Here is a 20,063-nt window from a genome sequence, read left to right as displayed (position 1 = left end):
GAAGACTCGATTGGCCACGAGTATCTACATCACACTTTTTCTCTACTTAACTCTTATTTCTTGTCAATATATCTCAAGTTTGAATTTAGCTGTTCTCCAGTATAATCAAGCACCTGGCAATGGGATGGGTGCTGGGGCTAAACAGTGACAAGGCATGGATCTGGATTTTGAGAGGCACATAATCTTACAAGGATGACTTTTTCATGAGAGCTGTTTTTGCGTTTCCAACCAGACAATAGGCTCCTCCAGGTAAGGGGTCTTATTTCTTTGGAATTTACCATAACTACCATCCAGTGCTGGGCCCTGAGGAGGTGGTCAGTAATTACTGATAGGTTGAAACAGGTTTTGGTCTTGATTGGAGTTGGTTGGGTGGGGGAAGCTCATTCCTCCTTCTCAATTCTTCCTTCTACAATTGTCCTGCCAAGAAGCACCTTCATTGACAGTCGCTGTTAAGCCCGTTGTTTACGGTTGCAGCTTCCCCAACTCTACCTTGCTGTTGCTGTATTTGCATGTCCTTGCTGGTTTGGCTTCACAAACCAACTTTTCCAGGGCCCCGGGCAGCCACCAGAGCTCCCAAGCCCTTCCATGCATTGTGCCCGACTTCCTCTTTGGTAAGAGCCTGTGTGATTTTCATGCTTTGGAGGATTTGGGCCCTTGTGAAATGCCTTCTGGGGCATTAGCCACACTGAATTCCATGCTTTGTGTCTGCCCTCAGTGCTGTCAGGAGCCTATATTGTTTCATTCCCACGTCGTCACACTCCTTGGGACAATGCGATGGTTCAGCTCAAGTTCATTTGTATTCCCCTCTGAAATGTCACTTTTTCCCACCGTTTTTACTGAATTAACTAATAACAATCAAGGGACTCATCAGTATGCTGGAAACATAAACTGAGGCCTTGGAGAATGAGCAGCAAATAGGGGTGTCTCCTCTGTTACTGCTGATGGCTGCCATTTTAGTGCTAGTGCCTTTGCAAATTGCAGGGTCAGAGAGAGAGAGAGAGAGAGAGAGAGAGAGTTGGTCAGAGTAGGGGAGATTTTAACATGTTTTCCCATTGAAGCAGCTTATCTGGGGCATTTCTATCCTTACTAGATTGTCTTCTGGGTGGACTTCAAGCTGAGTGAAGGCAGGTTGCTTCCTGCCACTGGCAGGTTGAGAAAGATGCTTCTTTCTCTGTGGACTACTTACCTGTTTCTGATTCTGCTAAAGTGATCTTGATCAGGAGAACTACTATGGGGTGTCAGGCATTGTGCTAAGCATTTAACATGCTAGTTATTTCTAATTCTTAAGACAACCCTGCAGAATAGATATTACTATCCTAGGATACAGGGCCCGTGAGAAGATAAGGAATCTGCCCAAGATCTTACACCTGGTAAGTGGCAGAGCTGGATTCAAACCTAGATCTGCCCCTTTCTGCCACTTCCTGATTCTTCTGCTCTTTCATGTTGCCTCAGTGCACATTTGCTAAGGTTTATTGACCCCAGAGCACTTCTAACAACCTCTGCAGACCGTTTGGTGCCATAGTTTGAGGTCTTCGAAGAGCCAGCAGGTCATTTTCCCTGGGGACCAAGGTGGCGTCACAAATCCCAGTGGAAAAGGACTCCTCAGAAAGTTGGAGTTGCCCTCACTCACTGCAGCCTGTTATTGCTGTTATCAGGATCCTAGAAATTCCTGCCTAAACGTGTCTTGGAAAATCAAAGACCTAATCTTCAGTCGAATGGTATTTTACTTGGTAGGGTTAATTGCCCTCAGGTTCTATCTAGATGTACCTTCACATTTTCCACAACATTTGCAAGCGATCAGAAGAGCCAGGATGCATAGTGATAATAGAAACACATCGGAACCCATTCTTCGGTAACAGAGACCATGTGTTTTAGGGCTTTTCTGTTTGGAGTCGGTTTATCATCACTATAAAAACATTTCAGATGAGAACGGAGTGTGTGGAATCCCTGGGGAAACGTACAGGGAGCTCTAGATTTGGATGGCTGGATGCCTGGCCTGGGTTTAGTCACTCAGAAGGTTTAAAGCGAAGCACTAATGCTAAAATTTAATCTATCACAGACGCCTTGGCCATGTCCCTGAGCGTTTCCACCTGCTTCACTGCTGGGCTCTATGGCTGGTATCCTAATAAATAAAATGTGTGTGTTCTGTACTTAGTATATCAGTTTAGTCAAGAGAGCACTGGGTCCCATATATAGTCATCTTAGTGGGCCCTCGTTTTCTTTTTTTAAATTCTTTAAAACTTAAGATGAAAAATGGGGATAATAACTAATGAGTAATTACTTTATATAGTCCATGTTTATATTATCTGGAAAATGTTATTCCTATTCTAGAATACTGGGCTCAGCCTCCTCTTGTGTGGGAGACACATTCAGGAGTGGAGGAAAATTAGTACTTCTGCTCTGTTTTTCCCAGTTTTCTGGTGACACTGGGAAGGAAATGAGCATTTTAGGTTCCAAGTCCTGGCAAGTGGTAGCGGTTGGAGGAAAGCCTTCTCTCTACTGGAAAGGCATCTGCAAAGAACATACATTTGCTGCTCCCCTAGAATAATGAATTCACTAAGTTTTAGACATAGAATTGGATGCTTGAGGTACAAATGAAAACCAAACTCAACAAAGACTCTGGGCCGAGGTGTCCGGACCCTGTCATACCAGAATCTTCTGGATTTTCTCTGACATACATCACTGGAAGCCCCTTAGTTCCTTCAAAGGCCTCTTCGATAATTGCCTCTTAAATGTCAATGATTCCCAGGCTCATCCCGTGTTCTGGAATTTCACTGGGTGGTTTCATGAAAACCCATGGCTTTTTTACTTAAAAATTAAAGCCTGTCTTCCCCAGTCAAATATATATCCCATTATTCCTTTTTTTTTTTTAACTGGATGCAAGATCCATATATTGAAATATTGAAATGTCTCTTAACTTTTTCCCTCAGAGAAACTCAGGCTCGACTTTACCAAAATTCGAATCTTTTGCTTCTTTCCCTTCCTCTCCCCTCTGTTCTGGTGAAGAGCTCCCCCGGGATTGTTATTCAAGGCTCAGACCTGAGTGTTGTCTTCCCCTCCTCCCCTCAGCCACCCTGAATAATGAGCGCTCCCCACATGTTGTTTGATTCCATGGTTATGAATATTCAGAATAGGCAAGTCCATAGAGACAGAAAGCAGATTAGTTATTGCTGGGGCTGGAGAATGTGGGAAATGGGGAGCAACTATTTAATGGGTGCAGGATTTCCTTTTGGGGGTGATGAAAAGATTCTGGAAGTAGACAGTGGTGATGGTTGTACAACATTGAGAATGTGCTTAATGCCACTGAATTGCATACTTTAAAATGGTTAAAGTGGTAAGTTTTATGCTGTGTGTGTTAGCTTGGGCCGCCATATCAGAATACCACAGACTGGGTGGTTTAAGCAACAGAAATTAATTTTCTCATGATTCTGGAGGCTGGGAAATTTAAAATCAAGGTTCCAACAGGGTTGATGTCTGGTGCTGTCCCCTTGAGTTGCAGATGGCTGCCTTGCTACTGTGAGCTCGCATGGCCTTTATGCCCTGCGCTTGGAGAGAGGGTGAGCAGGCTGCTCTCTGGTGTTTCCTCTTATAAGGACGCTAATCCTATCAGATTAGGTTCCCACCCTTATGACCTCATTTAACCTTAATTACCCCCTCACTCCACATACAGTCACGTTAGGGGTTAGAGTTTCAACGTATAAATTCTGGGGGGACACAATTCATTATGTGACACGTAGCATTGTGTGTATTTTACCACAATAAAAAATATTATTTGAACTACTGTGTGGAGCATGGATTATAGTGAAAGGAGGGAGACTAGTTAAGAAACTAATACAGTAATCTAAGTGAGAGATGATGGCGGTGGTGGAGAGGAGCATTTAGTTTCTACCCTTCTTATTATCACTTGGAGAGATTCTCTACTTGGCTTCTCACCCCACCCCTTCCTCTTCCTGTTTCCTAACTGGTATTTGAAAGCCGTTGGTCCACATTTCTTAATTGGGTGGAGTTACTCTAAGGATGGGGGATTCTGTGCCTTTTCTTCCCTCTGCTTTCCAGTGTGAGGTAGTCGTCCTGTTCTGCAGACCCCAAATTCCCCCTGGAGCACTGGCAGTGCCCAGAACGGGGTGGGATGGGGTGGGGGGCAGACAGTATCAGCAGGCTCACTTGACTACAAACCCAATCTCTGACTCTAATCAGCTTCATCATAACGCAGGTGATATCTTGGTTTCCATCTTCACGGCTCATTTGGCCTGCTCCACAGAGCCTTCAAATCGCAGCTCCAGTGTTACTTTCTTTGAGCAGTATTCCCTGGCCACCCTCCACCCCCAGTCTCCAGTATGGTTTCTGTGCATAGGCCCATGTGCATTCCCCTAGCTTAGCACATAACAAACCATACTGCAGTCACTTATTAGTGTCCTCTCTGGGAGAGATAAAGCCACTGCTTTCCACATACACATCATACTTCATACTATTGCAGTGCAGGGGTCTAAAGACATTAAGCTTCTTAAGGGTGAGGTCAGTCTTACTCACTTTCCATTTCCTGTACCTGATATAATGTCTGACAGAACATAAGTGCTCAATAAATGTTTGTTGAATACACGGCTCCAATAGCACAGTTAGTGTTCCTACTTCACCTTTTTTAAATAACAGAGAGAACATAAGAAAGCCTCTAAATCTTTATAACTTACTACCAAAAGTTGACTTACTATCAAATAGTTGACTGTTATCAAAAAACCAAAAGATAACAAGCGTTGGAGAGAATGTGGAGAAATTGGAACCCTTGAACACTGTTGGTGGGAATGGAAAATGCTGCAGCCACTATGGAAAATAGTATGGTGGTTCCTCAAAAATTTTAAAATAGAATTACCATGTGATCCAGCAATCCGACTTCTGGGTATATACCCCAAATAATTGAAATCAGGCTCTTACAGAGATATATGCACTTCCCTCATTACTGTAGCATTATTCACAATAGCCAAGATATGGAAACAACCTAAATGTTCATTGACAGGTGAATAGATAAAGAAAATGTGGTATATACATACAGTAGAATATTATTCAGCCTTGAAAAATAAGGAAATCCTGCCATATGTGACAACCTAGATGAACTTAGAGGACATTATGTTAAGTGAAATGAGCCAGTCATGAAAGGACAAATACTGCATAATGTCACTTAGATGAGGTACCTAAAATAGTCAAACTCATAGAAACTCAGAAACAGAAACAGGAGCCTGGGGGGAGGAGGAAATGAGGAACTGCTGTTCAGTGGGTATAAAATTTCAGTTATGCAAGGTGAATAAGTTCTAGATCTGCTGTACAACACTGTGCCTGTAGCTAGCAATACTGTACTGTACACTTAAAAATTTGCTAAGAGGGTAGATCTCATATTAAGTGTTCTTACCACACAAAAAAGTTAACTTGAATCTTCGAAGAGACTGGATCCATAATTCACATGTAAATTAGTCAGCTAACAAAAGATGGTCAGCGAGGCAACTGGAGTTTTTTCATGCTTTTGATAAACTCTCCACTGTGATACTCAGCTGGAGTTTGTAGTCTTCTTTGAAGGTTTTCTGAATTCCTACAGTTAAGGAGTGCTATTATCTTCTTGGAGCTGATTGCCTGAAAGTTAATCAGCACATGAAACTGGTTTATGTTTTCTGTTCTCAGGACAGTGAAAGGTAGCAATATTCTTGGGGCCATCTATATTCTCAGAAAATTGAAAGGTGTAGATACAAATTATGCATTTCTTTAGGTGCAAAAATGAATTCTTTTCAAGAAGTCATGGGCTTTGGGGAGTTTTCTACCAACAGTTATCAGTTTTTGCTGTTCTGTATGTACATTCTCATCTAATTTCCCTATAACTAGGGTCCTGCATACTTTAGGTGGTTGGCTGGGCTCATGGCTGTGGTCTGAGGGCGTGACATGGGTTGAAGCCAGCTTGCTAATATGACAGCTGAATCCTTTGATTTGTATATCCTTAAGTTCCATTCTCCAACTAGCAAATTGACCTACCACGGATTACAAACTTCCTGAAAATGAAACCATGAAATGATTTAAAAGCTATTTTGAGATGTGTCAAAAATTGAAAAATGTTAGTTGATTATGTATTTCTTAAGATAGTGTGCTGCCTAAAAATATCAGTGAAATACTTTGAACATTATGCTAGTCTGCAAGTGAAACATAAATAATGAATTGTACATTTACCTGGCATCATGGCATTTAAAAGTAGCCAACATGAAAATGAAAAAGTTGCATCTGTGGGTATCACAGAGAAACTACTGAAAGACTGCCTGCCATTCATATGCTACATGTTCATCTATTTAGTGGAGACATGCTCCTTTGTCCTAGAAAAATGCCCTGTTTTCTCTCTCACTCTTTCATGGGTTAAATGTAGCACACCCCCAGCCCCAGTTTTACAATGTACTTTTAAATAACACAGGACCTCATTGGAAGCAATATATCCTTTTAGCTAAATATTTTTTGAAGGTGGATGGGATGGTGATTGACTTGAGAGGTTGGTAGGAGGCTTAGCAGGCATTCCTAGAATTGCAGGCACGTCTGATTTCATTTTGCAAAGCAGTTTAAAATAGATGACACAGAATTAGTCTGTCTGAGAGCTTTCATATTTCCTGGTCATCCAGCTGTGACGGGGAGGCCAGAGCAGCAGCAGCCAGGCCATTCAGAACCTCAGAAGTAGGTTTTCTTCTGGGTCTTTCACTGGGGCCCTCAAGTTAGAAAAGCTCTCTTTATCACAGAATTGTCAAAGGGAGTCTTAAGATCCTTACACTGTGATATCCAGTTATGAAATGCAAATTCATTTGATTACTGCAGTTTTAAATGAATTGTTAGGAACTCGGAACTTCTTTTCTTGATATTAAGTATTTTACCATCTCCTGTTAACGTTTTGAGGGGTTCTCTTAGAATTAGGACACAGATTTTCACTTATTTAAAGAAGGTCATGAGGTTACTTCTAGAGACACAACAAAAGAAAACAAAGAAAAACAAAATTACCAAGTACTCAAAATTGAGCTGATAGCAACTTAAGTTTTGAACTTCTAGGTTTGTCCACCACTTGGTATAAACAAAAGTAAGACCATTTCTTATTGTCTTTGACGTAAATACTCTCAATAAAAGAAGATACATATTTGCAGCAGGCAGGTCCTGGAATTCAAGATTATCTGGGCATATGTTAAGGACTTGTGAGCTGACCAGGTACTAAGTGGATTTTTAAATGAAGAGTAGTTGCATGAGTAACCCCTTCTGAAGAATCTGATCCCAGGGAAGAGAGAATAAGAGGTTGATAAATACTCAGAGGTTGGTGCAAGTCCATAGACTGGTTTAAAAGGGCAGGGGTGTTGTACCCAGTAGTTATCATTCCAGATCAGCCACATCACTGTGTTTCAAAGCCCTAAGGCAAGAAGTTATAAGAACGAGAAAGAGCGGTTTCATGAAAATATCTATATGATTTAAGCACACATACTGCCAGTTACACTAGTGCCACCAAACTGGTAGCTTCAGAGGTCAACTTCCTTAGCCAGTAGCACCCTCAGCACTGGGCATGGCCAGCTGCTGGGGATTGGTGGCCCAAGAACATAAGTAGACGTTAGCAGCAATATCACTGCCTCTGGGAGGGAGCACATTGCAGACTTGGTGCAGCCTTATTGCCCACTTTCCTTGGAACTGTTATGGGGATCAGTGACTTCAGTGGGCATAGGCAGGAGTGATGGCAGCTTCTCTGGGCACTGGCGATTTTGACTTCGTCATGTTACGGGAGCAGAAGCTGTCATTTTTGGTGTAAATAGTTCTAGGAACTAGACTATGAAAGATGGCATCGTGGAGTATATGTGAGCTACTACTCCTGGGAAGAACAGGGAAATTGGCATTATTACACAATTGTGGGGACAATTGTGGGGACAAGAGCCAGGTTGTAGTCTTCTGCCATTGATTGTGACCTTCTTTTTATCTCGGGTTAAAGCAACCTGAGAGCGAGATTTGACCAGTTTGGGCCAGATAATCAGTTTACATTTTGATGTTTTGAAGTTTTAGACATTTAGAGGGAACCAATGAATAACTGAGAAAGGAGAATTGTAAAGCATTCCTTTCCTTTCTGTTTTCTTTCCGTCTTCCTTCTATTTGTGTTAAAACTGTTTAAAATTTCCTTAATTCCAAGATTTTCAACTTAATTTTGTTAAAAGAAGCTTTTGTAAATATTCCGTTTACATTCTTTCCAAAAATGTAAAAAGAATATAAACGAAGATAAGTTTTACTGAAGCCCTACAGGCCAGAGTCAACTAGATAGATCCTTTAAAAATATATTATGGCAGTTGCTCTGGAAATTGAGCATCATTATTTTCCATTCTGTCATTTTCTCCTCAGTGGCTCGGCTCCATATTGATCGTTAGAATCAAGCGTCATCTCTGAGTTTGGCGAACAGCTGCCCTAACTTGGTTTAGGGCTAAAGCCTATTCTGGCAAAGAAGATGGGGCTGCTCATTCCAGATGAGATTTGGATGGAAACGGTGTGGCTGTCTGCCAGAGCTTCAGGGGTCAGAGTGAGGGCTGAAGCACACGTACGTTGTGAGCTGGACCCAGGAGTGCGGATCAAATCTACAGGCTCTGGAGCCTGTTTGCTAAAGGAGCAGACGTCGAGTCCTCCAACCAGCAAGATCCAACCATGGAACAGTTGCGTAGTCTTGAATCTAGGTATGTTGCATTATATCCCCTGAAAATACTTACACGTGGCAAAGGTCAGTTATATTTCAGTTCTCGTAGCAGAGGAGAATTTGCCTGGTTCCTCATAAAATTCCCTGTCCATATATCATACTTAATGATAATAGAAATAATGATTTATTATTCCTACTAGAAATATTTTTGGATAGTACTGTGTTAGATTAGCCATTAAGTAGCCATTCTGAATCTACCAGCTTCTCTCTTATTCATTTATTTAAAAAACTTCTATATGTCTAGCATTGGGTAATGACAGAAAAAAATGTGACAAGAAATGACACTCCCTGGCTTTGAGAAGACAAATACGGTTGTATAAAATAACTTCAGGGTGATAAACGGGTCGAATGAGTGTTAGAGGTTTCAAAAGTTAAAGAAAATTCTGAAAAACAATCTTAGGGATGGGAAATAGGGAAGGATACCTGAATGTTTTGTACATCGTGAGGAAAATGTTTGATCTTAGTTGGCAGAGAAGAGAGGATTTGGCTTTGCAGGCTGGTAAAGATTAGCAAAACTGTGTAGGTGGAAAAAAGCATCTTGTATGATTGAAGGTAAAGGAAGAGGCAGTGGGGAGCTTGGATAATGGTTAGAGTGGTAGGGGAAAGACTGAGTAACAAGAAGACCAGCCTAAAATTTGTCTTGTTAAGGTTATTGGAAGGGAATATTGGATAGGATGGGTGGATCCATCAGATGCAGGTTCTTAAGTGTCTGGCAAGGGCCTTTGTGTTATCATTCATTTATGCATTTGTTCATGTATTTATCAAATGTTTATGTGTTAGGCCCTGGACTAGACATTGGAGATGAACAGACCTGTTGCTTGCTCTAAGGAATTCACTTGAGGGAAAAGAGGCACATAGACAGTCATTACAACATAATAATGGTTCTAAGAGAGGTCTGTAGGAAATAGCCTAGTAACAATGCAGAAGATTCATTTTGCCTGGAATGGAGTCAGGGCTGAAAAATCTTGGGAAAATATATGTTCTCAAGCAGATGGAACTGATGAAGCAGCTCTAGAAGCTGTTGCAGAACGATCGAGACACAATGAGAGGAGTAAATGCTGTAACATAAATTGAGGTGGGGGCCAGCAGCCAAGGAGGACAGCAGAAATACCTTAAAGATGCGCGCAGCTTAGGTAGGCCTATGTTTGGGCTGCTGGGAAGAGGCAGTGACGCAAAGCAGTTTAGCACTTACAGTTAGAAACTGCTGATGTTGTAAGCAGAGATGAATTCCTGGCATCACTGCAAGTAGCAACACGCTGTGTGGGATGACTGTTGGACTGTCACCCAAGTTCCCATTCACGGAGACAGCATTCTTGGTCATTTTCTTTGCTGGTCCTCCAATACTTCAGACATTTTTTTGTGCCTCTCAATCTGTGGATATTTTACTCCTTTCCCCTTCCACCCCCCAAATGCCCTTCTTCTGGAGAAATCTTATTCATCTTTCAAATGTCATTTCTCTGACACCCCAAGGAATTCCTCATTCCTCTAGGTAAATATCTCTACTTTGTATATATATATTCTTCAAGGACAGGGATATGTCTTATCTATAGCAAAAGCAGGATTGAACCTAGTCTTGGCTTCGAATCCCTTACGAACTCTGTGACCTTAAGAAACATGGTTAATCTCTCCTTACCTGTGTTCCTCACTTAAAAAACAGGGCAAATAATATCTACCTAATAAGGTTACTAATTAAAAACTAATTAGGATAATGTATGTGAAACACCTATCAGAGTGATTTATTCATGAAAACTCAATAAACATTAATTTTTTTCTTCTTCCTTTCTTGTCATTTGTATTCACAGTGCTCGGCACAGTGCCTGGTATATAGTAGAAACTCAATAAATTTTGGTTGAATTTACAAACATTAAAGTTGACTGATAGTTTACCACATCCAGGCACTGTTCTAAACCCTACAGATATATACTAACTCATTTAATACTCTCGTAACACCATGAAGAAAACATTTAATATCCTCCTTTTATTTATGAGGAATCCAAGACACAGAAAAGTTAACTACTTACTGAGGCAAGCCCAGAGAATAAGTGGCAGAGGCAAGATTTGAATCCAGGTAGATGCCACTCTGAAGCCCATGCTCTTATCTTAACCTTAATTCTACAGGTTGATTCTACATAGTTTACATATGATGTTGAACCTTCTGGAAATTTTCTGATGGTGATGATCTGGCCCACTCAGAGAGTTCCAAAAGTAGGATTGGCCTGTGCCTTGAACAAATCTATTCCTAGTATACTTCTACAGGGACTTCTGACTGCTCTTAAATTCTTGAGAAATTATTTCCCAAATAAAAAAGAGCCAGTTCTTTCTTTCATGGGAACTCCAGGTAGTATGGACATCCACGAAACTTATTCACGTGAGCCGTACTTAGAGGTTGCTTAATTGTTGTTAAGCCATAGAGGAGTTAGACGTGGCAGTTGCCCTCGATGAATAACCACCACCAACAGCAACAACTACCATTTCCTGGGCTTCTATATGGAAACACTACAGAGTAAGTCTTGCTATAGCTTCATTTTGCAGCTGAGAAAGCTGAAGCTCACAGAGGTAACTAATTCGCCCATGGTCGTAGACCCAAGAAATGTTTATACCTATGTCTTCCTGACTCAGGCACTATTGGGGAAGCAAGAGCAGCAAAATTAGAGAAGCTGAATGATGGCCCATAGTGGCTTGTCCTTGGTTTGTCTCAAGAGGAAAGAATGCAGTATATGTTATCAGTACTCTCCTGGGTAGAGTTTTCACTATCTGTGTGGCCTTCATGAGACTCTCCTGTTATTTTAAGTTAGTAGCAGCGCAGAAGAGGAGCAAAAGACATAGTGCAGGACGTCTTGGGTTTGAGGCTGGTTCCCCACTTAAGTCACCTAACGCCTCGATTTCTTACAAAAATGAGAATAATAATGGTACTCGGACTTCCCTGGCCTTCCAGTGGTTAAGACTCCTTGCTTTCACTGCTGTGGGCCTGGGTTCAATCCCTGGTCGGGGAACTAAGATTCTGAAAGACACTTGGCCCGGCCAAAAATTAAAAAAAAAAAAATGGTACTCACCTCAAAGGGTTGTTGTGAGGATTAGTTGACATTACAAAGGTGCTTCAGTAAGGCAAGGCGTTTTGAGGACATCTATTGTTTTGTCTACCCAGCTTCTATGAGACAGAGAGAGACATTCACTTATGAGTGGGAGCATAAATAGAGAAGACACACAGACATGAATCAGGAGAGTCCTGAAGAAACCATGAGGGAGCCGTGAGTATGAGGAGCCAAAAGGCAGAGAAGCAAGGATGTGGGCTGTTTATCACACACAGATTGGTAGCATTGTCACATTTATATCCCTGAGGGGCAAGAAGGTAACCCAGTGCATTAATTTTCTATTGCTGAATAACAGGTGACCACAAACTCAGAAGCTTAAGACATATAAATTTATTATACCACAATTTCTGTGGATCAGGAGTTCAGGCACAACTTAGCTGGGTCCTGTGCTCAGGCTCTCACAGGCTGAAATCAAGGTGTCAGTCAGGGCTGTGGTCAGATGAGGCTCAGGGTCTTCTTCCAAGCTCATTGCTTGTTGGCAGAATTCAGTTCCTGTGGTTGTAGGACTGAGGCTCTCAGCTCCCAGAGGCTGCCTGTCATTCCCTGCTGCATGGCCCTCTCCACACATGGTAGTTTTCTTCTTCAAGGCCAACATGGGGCTCTCACTCCAGTCTTTTACTTAGGTGTCTTATGTAGCAATGTAATCAAGGAGTGACTATCTTACCATACTCACAGTTCTCTCCACATTCAAGAGGAGGGGGTTTTACAGGGTGTGTACACCAGGGAGTGGGAATCTTTGCGGCCATCGTAGAATTCTGCCTACCACACCTAGTCTAGTCCCAGGGTGTCCCTAGAATCTTTCAGTTCTTGATCTGTATTCCAGCTTCCTGGCTTCCCACACAATTCCTGTGCCTCTCATTGCTAAATATTATAATTCCTTGAGTGAATCAAAAGACCCTATTTAACACATGTAAGAAGGAAGCATAAGAAAAACTTTCTCTCTTGTGATCTGAGAAATGAGCATTTCTAGTGAAAAAGGAAGAAGTACACATCAGACATTTTAATTACTCCTGATTTAAATATTAGTTTAATATGAATTTTGATTTCAGCAAAATAGTGATTACATGACCTAAAACTATAGTTCCTCTAAAGTCAGACTTTTTCGTCAAGAAAAATAGAATGCTTCAAAATCAATCCATTTTCTGACTATTTAGATGGAAGAATATTTTTCTATGATAAATTTCACTTTAAAATTAGCCAATGGGACTACAATAGTTTTCTCTTTTTTCCTAACTCACTATGTAATTTTTCAATTTATGGGGAAGCCAGAAGATGAATTTCTTTGTAGAAAGTGAAACATAACATAAATATTTTCTCAGAAGAGGCCTGCACAGACAATATTAATTATAAGTGATGAAATGGTATAACCTTATGACATCTAATTTTGGCTGTGTTTTAGTGTATTGATTGATGGAATTCAATTTCCTTTTTACTTTATTTAAACCCATTTTATGGTTCCTGAGCAAAAGCCTGAAAGCGAGCAAACATGATAAGACTAACGTGCACAAAGTACACATTCCTTTCCAAACTGGAAAGTACATACATTCCTTCTTTTTTTTTCCCTTTGGTTACTTGGCCAGATAAGCACAGACTGTACTTGTGAGTAAGTCAAGAATAAAGTCATAACCTTCAGGAGTGCGATGTTGAAAATTAATTAATTTATGTGAATTTCCACGTAGATGAGATTCCATGGGAAGTCAGTCCTGATGCACAGCACAGAGATGACTGTGCCTCTCACCCCTGGTTCGGGTCTCCTTGGGGCCCTTCCTTTCCTCCTGGCATTAGTGGGCTGCAGGAATCAGTGGATGGTGATGCCACCTCTGTCGCTGGGAGAACGTGGGGCACACATGCTCCAAGTTTTCTAACGTTATTGTTTTTGCAGTGGATCTGGGTCTCTTTTCCTCAGATACTAACCCTCAACACGATAGGATCAATCTGCCCAATTTGCTCTTTCTTGTTCTCTTCCTTTCAATATGAAGGCAGCCCAGATACAGGTGGTGAGCAAACACTTGCTTCTGTTTTGCTCCGAGTCGTACTGGCACTTAAGTGATGGTATCTGTATCACGGGTAGACCCATGGGGTTCCCGGGAAGATGGAGCCTCTGAGCTGGATGCCAGCACTTGTGGCCCTGTAAGGCTGGCCCCCGCACCCGCAGGTCTCCCTGGTCACCAGCATCTCTGCTTCCCAGGGGGACTGAATGGACTTTTTACTTCTGGTGGTACCTCAAGCTTATGTTCAGCCAAGAATATCCCACACCAAAACTCCTTGAGTCCCAAGCCTTACAGCTCTTGGTGACACATCTCTTTCCATTACCGTGGGTAGCCATTTGCCTTTTAGCACATACACTGTGACAGCATGGCTGGAACATCAGCTGCACACTTGGCCCAGGATCCACAGTTTTTAAACCTAGGTCCCGCTGTTGTGTCTGGATCCGTCCTCCGGGCACCCTTCTCCCGTCGTTATGATAAATGTCTTTACGATCCTTTGCTGTTCTTGGGATTCACATAAGGTTATGCTAGTTCATCAGGCATATTTTGAAATCTTCGGCTTTTCAACAGAAAAGATCAGGACACTAATCAGTTTTCTTTTAGGTCCTCTGCCCCTTAGTAAGCTCATGGTTGCAAAATGGTACACAGGGAAAGGCAGCACCCAGTAACTTTAACAGCTGAAATGCAGATAGATATGTTGATGGGAGCTGACGTGTGTCTCCTCAGCCAGTGGTGTCCAGGACTCAAGACCTTGCCACGCTCTACAGGACGTGAGGGTAAGGAAGGGACGTGAGTCGGGTCCGTGCGGTGGCGACTGGGCGCTCACAACATTCTGGGTCTAGCACCACTTACTTGCAGGTAGCAGTGTCTCTGCTCGCAATAGTCCTCTCTGACTAGATTCCATTTATTTCTCTTTATGTGTTGAAAAGTCCTGCAGTTGCCAAGAGGCTTTGTGTGACTTGTTTATCAAGTGGTGTGATGACAGAGGGATTTTTCTCCAAAGCATTGCCATTATAGGCAGGGTTCTGTCACTCTCTTGATTCCAGAGCAATACCTTCATGTTGAAGTGACATTTCTTCCTGGAACATTTACTAACTGTCTCCTTAGGCGTGGACCTGTTCCTCTGAGTGATAAAATTCAGGTTTGGGGGCCTTAACAGTATTTTCTTCAATGTTTCTTTCCTGTATTCCTGAAGCAAACCCCTTCTGGTTCTGAGGGAACCACACATCTCTCTGCATGCCAGAGGGTGTTTGCCAGTGCCTGCTCCTTGGGACCAGAGGTGAGCTTCTGGAAAAATATAACCATCCTGGGGCCAGAGAGGAGCTAAGTCAGAAGTTGCCAGATAGCTTGAGGAAGGAAAAGTACATTTATCAAGGATAAAATTGTGTTAGCCTGTCAGTATCCCTCTCTCCCTCTTTTGTTTTTCTGTCTCTATAGATTTACTTTTTCTGGACATTTTACACAAATGCAATCATACAATATATGGTCTCTTCCCCAGTTTTAGAGGAAAAAGCATTCAGTCTCTCACCAATAAGTATGATGCTAGCTGCAGGTTTTTCATAGAATCCCTTTATTAAGTGGAAGAAATTCTTTCCATCTCTAGTTTTTGAAACTTTTTATCATGAATGAGTGTTTGATATTGTCAAATGCTTTTTTTTTTTTTGGCATGTATTGACATGATCATGTGGTTTTCATCCTTTATTCATATTATTATATTAAAATGATTTTACATTGATTTTTAGATATTAAGTCAACTTGTATTCCTAGGGGAAATTCTACTTGGTCATAGTGTATCATCCTTTTTATATGTTGTTGGATTCGTTTTGCTAACGTTTTGTTGAGAATTTTTGCATCTAGACTCCTGAAGAATATTGGTCTGTAGTTTTCTTTTCTTGTGATGTCTTTGTCTGGTTTTGGTATTAGAGGAATACCAGCCTCATGAGATTAGTTGGGAAGTATTCTCTCTCATGTTTTGTGGAAGAGTTTTGAAGGAGTGGCGTTATTTGTCCTTTAAATATCTTACGGCACACACCTTTGAAGACCTCGGGGCCGAGTCTTTCTTTGAAGAAAGATTTTCAATTACTAATTCAAATTCTCTATTTGTTATGGGTCTATTCATGCTTTATCATTTTCATTCAGTCAATTTCGTTAATGTGCACCTTTCTATGAATCTTCCTATTTCATTTAAATGGCCTAATTCGTTAGCATAGAGTTATTCACAGCATGTCCTTATAATCCTTTTACTTTCTGTAGGATTGGTAGTGATGTCTCTCTCATCTGTTACTCCTGATTTTAGTAATTTGAGTCATCTTTTTGGTTGGTCAGACTAGCTCAGGTTTCTCAACGTCAACACTATTGATATTTGGGCCCAATAATTTTTATTATGGGGGGGCTTTCATGCTATGTAAGATGTTTAGCAGCATCCTTCCCTGGCCTTGGGCAACCACTCATCTGCTTGTTTGTCACTATGGACTTAGTTCACATTTTCTAGAATTTTATATAAATGGTATCATGCAGTATGGACTCTTTAGTGTCTGGCTTCTTTCATTCAGCGTAATGATTATAAGATTCACCTATGTTGTTGTATCAGTTGTCCAACCCGCCTCCTCCCCTGGCTTTTTTTTTTTTCCTAAGTAGTATTCTGTAGGATGGATATTCCACAGTTTGTTTATCTTTACCTGTTGATGAAGAATTGAGCTGTTTCCAATTTTGGGTTATTATGAATAATGCTGCTTTGAACATTTATATATAACTCTTTGTGTGGACTTATGGTTTCATTCCTTTTGGGTGAATTCCTAGGAGTGGACTGACTGGATCCTATGGAAGGTGTATATTTAACATTTTAAGAGACTGACAAATAGTTTTTCTATGTGGTTGTACCATTTTGCCTACCAGCAGTGTATGGGAATTCCAGTTTCTCCACATCCTTGACAACATTTGGTATTGTCAGTATATATCAAATTTCCTTAAAGTGTAAATTCATGTAAATAAATGGTTGCAAATATAAACAATTATGTATATTACAGGTAATCCTGAAGAATTATTGTGTTTTAGTAACTGTAGTAGTTTTTAGATCTCCCCCTTCTTTTCTTCTCTTATGTTGTATTAAATTGGACACTTAGGAAAGAAAATTCATATTCTAGTCACTAGTGGACAATTTAACCCATTATAGCTGAGGTTAACAAAAGGCACAACTGTTAGTATCCTAACAGTTTAAAAAAATTTATTTCTCAAATCTCTAAATTACAATTGGGGAAGAATGGAGAAGAAAAAAAAAGTGATTAAAAAATTGTATGTGGAGGAGAGGGACTAGGTTGGAATATGGTGATTTCCACAATAGTTCTAATCATATATGGTCACATTGCTGTCCTCAGACCAGAGCTCCACCTTTAGATTTCAAAGGCTGGGCAGCCAAATTGTGCCAGACCATATCTATTAACCTCGAGTATGCTTTCCACTCAGTTTTCCATTTTCCACCATCACTCTCTGGCCATGTTAAGAGGGCCTCCTAGGAGATCAGAGGTCATGAGAAGTTGGCAGTAGCTGTAACTGATTCTCCAGTTTTCTCTGTAGGCCTTGATGCTGCCCATTGCTGCCTTTACTATTAAGTTATCAGCAAACAAAGCAGCTGGAGTCGGGCTGGGTGAGTCGGAGGATGTGGGTGGGGTGATCACTACCAGCCACAGCGAGTACCCTGGGAAGTCTTGAGTTCACGCGAGCTCCCCTGTATATGGTGAGGGTGTAGAAGAGTGCATGGGGCGCCAATGTAAGATGAGTGTGTAAAAGTGGAGAGAAAAAGGAGAAAAGAGGAAGAGGTGGAGGAAGAGAAAATAGAAGGAAAAATTTTGTGACCAAAGAAAAGAGCTTTTAAAAAATACAAACAATATACAACAAAGTTTCCCATTTTTACAGTAAAAATACTCACTATGATGTCTGCCTGCTCGTGCAATGGCATTTTTTTGGTGGTGGGGGGGGACCAGCACCATAGGAGGCACCTGTTATACCCACATGTGTCAATGCAGCCTTACCTAAATCACAGCACGTGCAGGATGGAGGCTGGATGAAGAGGAGAAGCAGTCCTGACTTAGATCGGAAGCCTGGCTCTGCTGCTTACCGACCTCAATTCCTCTGGGCCTCAGTTTCCTCATCTGTAATGCAGTGGAGATAATATCCTTATCAAAGGGCTATTGTGAAGATCCAAATGAGACAGCATGAAAGTTGGCACTCGATATAAAGGCTTTCTGTTTACCATATTTTTGCATTTTCCAGTTTTGAAACATTATTCATGAGGGTTCAGTTTTGAATAATCTCTTAATTGTCATATGTCTTCGAGGACATAGTGAGAAGATAGGATTAAAATAATTTCTTCTGGGTGTCTTTTACTTTAATTGCTTTGATTATTAGTAACCCTGATACTTGCAGACAGGCAGCACTTGAAGGATCATGGCTCACAAAGGTTTAATTCTTTCCACTCGATTACTGAAGCTTAGCATATTTTAGTTACCCTCATTTGAGATTTCATACTATCTGGCCTTGCAGAATTGCACCAAACTGTCCTTCCCTCTTGAGGATTCTCTCCAGTTTTTCTCCATTAAACCCTGTAATGAGTTTTGTTACCAAGATGCCTGCTGTTTCCATGCCTACAAGTCCTGTTTTCCAAACTGGCTGTTCTCAGGCTGGCAAGAGTGAACTGATTTAACTCCAGAAACATTTTAAACTTCCTGAAAACTTCAGTAGCCAGGGGTGCTCCCATAGATCCTCTACAGTATTCTTTTTTTTTTAAAAAACATCTTTATTGGAGTATAATTGCTTTACAATGTGTGTTAGTTTCTGCTTTATAACAAAGTGAATCAGCTATACATATACATATATGCCCCCATATCTCCTCCCTCTTGCGTCTCCCTTCCACCCTCCCTATCCCACCCCTCTAGGTGGTCACAAAGCACCGAGCTGATCTCCCTGTGCTATGTGGCTGCTTCCCACTCACTATCTGTTTTACATTTGGTAGTGTATATATATGTCAATGTCACTCTCTCACTTTGTCCCAGCTTACCCTTCCCCCTCCCCGTGTCCTCAAGTCCATTCTCTATGCCCTCGTCTTTATTCCTGTCCTGCCCCTAGGTTCTTCAGAACCTTTTTTTTTTAATATAGATTCCATATTATGTGTTAGCATATGGTATTTGTTTTTCTCTTTTTGACTTACTTCACTCTGTATGACAGACTCTAGGTCCATTACCTTACTACAAATAACTCAATTTCATTTCTTTTTATGGCTGAGTAATATTCCATTGTATATATGTGCCACATCTTCTTTATCCATTCATCTGTCTGTGGACACTTAGGTTGCTTCCATGTCCTGGCGATTGTAAATAGTGCTGCAATGGACATTGTGGTACATGGCTCTTTTTGAATTATGGTTTTCTCAGGGTGTATGCCCAGTAGTGGGATTGCTGGGTCGTATGGTAGTTCTATTTTTAGCTTTTTAAGGAACCTCTATACTGTTCTCCATAGTGGCTGTATCGATTTACATTCCCACCAACAGTGCAAGAGGGTTCCCTTTTCTCCACATCCTCTCTAGTATTTATTGTTTGTAGATTTTTTGATGATGGCCATTCTGACTGGTGTGAGGTGATACCTCATTGTAGTTTTGACTTGCATTTCTCTAATGATTAGTGATGTTGAGCATCCTTTCGTGTGTTTGTTGGCAATCTGTATATCTTCTTTGGAGAAATGTCTATTTAGGTCTTCTGCCCATTTTTGGACTGGGTTGTTTGTTTTTTTGATATTGAGCTGCATGAGCTGCTTGTAAATTTTGGAGATGAATCCTTTGTCAATTGCTTCATTTGCAAATATTTTCTCCCATTCTGAGGGTTGTCTTTTCGTCTTGTTTATGTTTTCCTTTGCTGCGCAAAAGCTTTTAAATTTCATTAGGTCCCTATTCTTTTCTTTTTCAAAGTCAAAGTTTCTGCTCTCTTTACAGATCTGACGTTTTTCTGTCTATAATGTAGCATCCATCCAGGCTGTTCTGCAGTTGTCAACAAAAAACCCTGTCTTCCCACTCCTCCTCCTTTCCAGAATCTCTTGAATGCTTTGATCTCCAGCTGCTTTTTCAGTGATTTTGGTTTCCAGAACTTTTACCTGTTCTGGATGAACATGTAATCCTTGAACTGCCTTGGCAATGACTTCCCATGGTGTCTGACACTGAAGACTAAAAATAGCAAGCTGAAGCCCAAAGCATTCTCCAAGGAAATAAGGTCGAAT

At 41.1% G+C, this 20,063-nt stretch overlaps 1 protein-coding gene across 1 annotated transcript in view; it reads left to right on the top strand.

Moving 5' to 3' along the window:
- Positions 1–8,718, top strand: part of CFAP96 (cilia and flagella associated protein 96) — a 97,343-nt gene extending 88,625 nt beyond the window's left edge. The window contains exon 7 of the mRNA XM_057537268.1: positions 8,377–8,718. Coding sequence (XP_057393251.1) covers positions 8,377–8,421 — 45 coding nt within the window. The 3' untranslated portion in view covers positions 8,422–8,718. The remainder of the gene's footprint in view (positions 1–8,376) is intronic.
- Positions 8,719–20,063: the final 11,345 nt, after the last annotated feature.

Source organism: Balaenoptera acutorostrata, chromosome 21 (assembly GCF_949987535.1).
Source record: "Balaenoptera acutorostrata chromosome 21, mBalAcu1.1, whole genome shotgun sequence".
NCBI classification, from domain to species: domain Eukaryota; kingdom Metazoa; phylum Chordata; class Mammalia; order Artiodactyla; family Balaenopteridae; genus Balaenoptera; species Balaenoptera acutorostrata.
The sequence above is the reverse complement of the archived record's forward strand: the minus strand, read 5'-3'. Positions and strand labels throughout refer to the sequence as shown.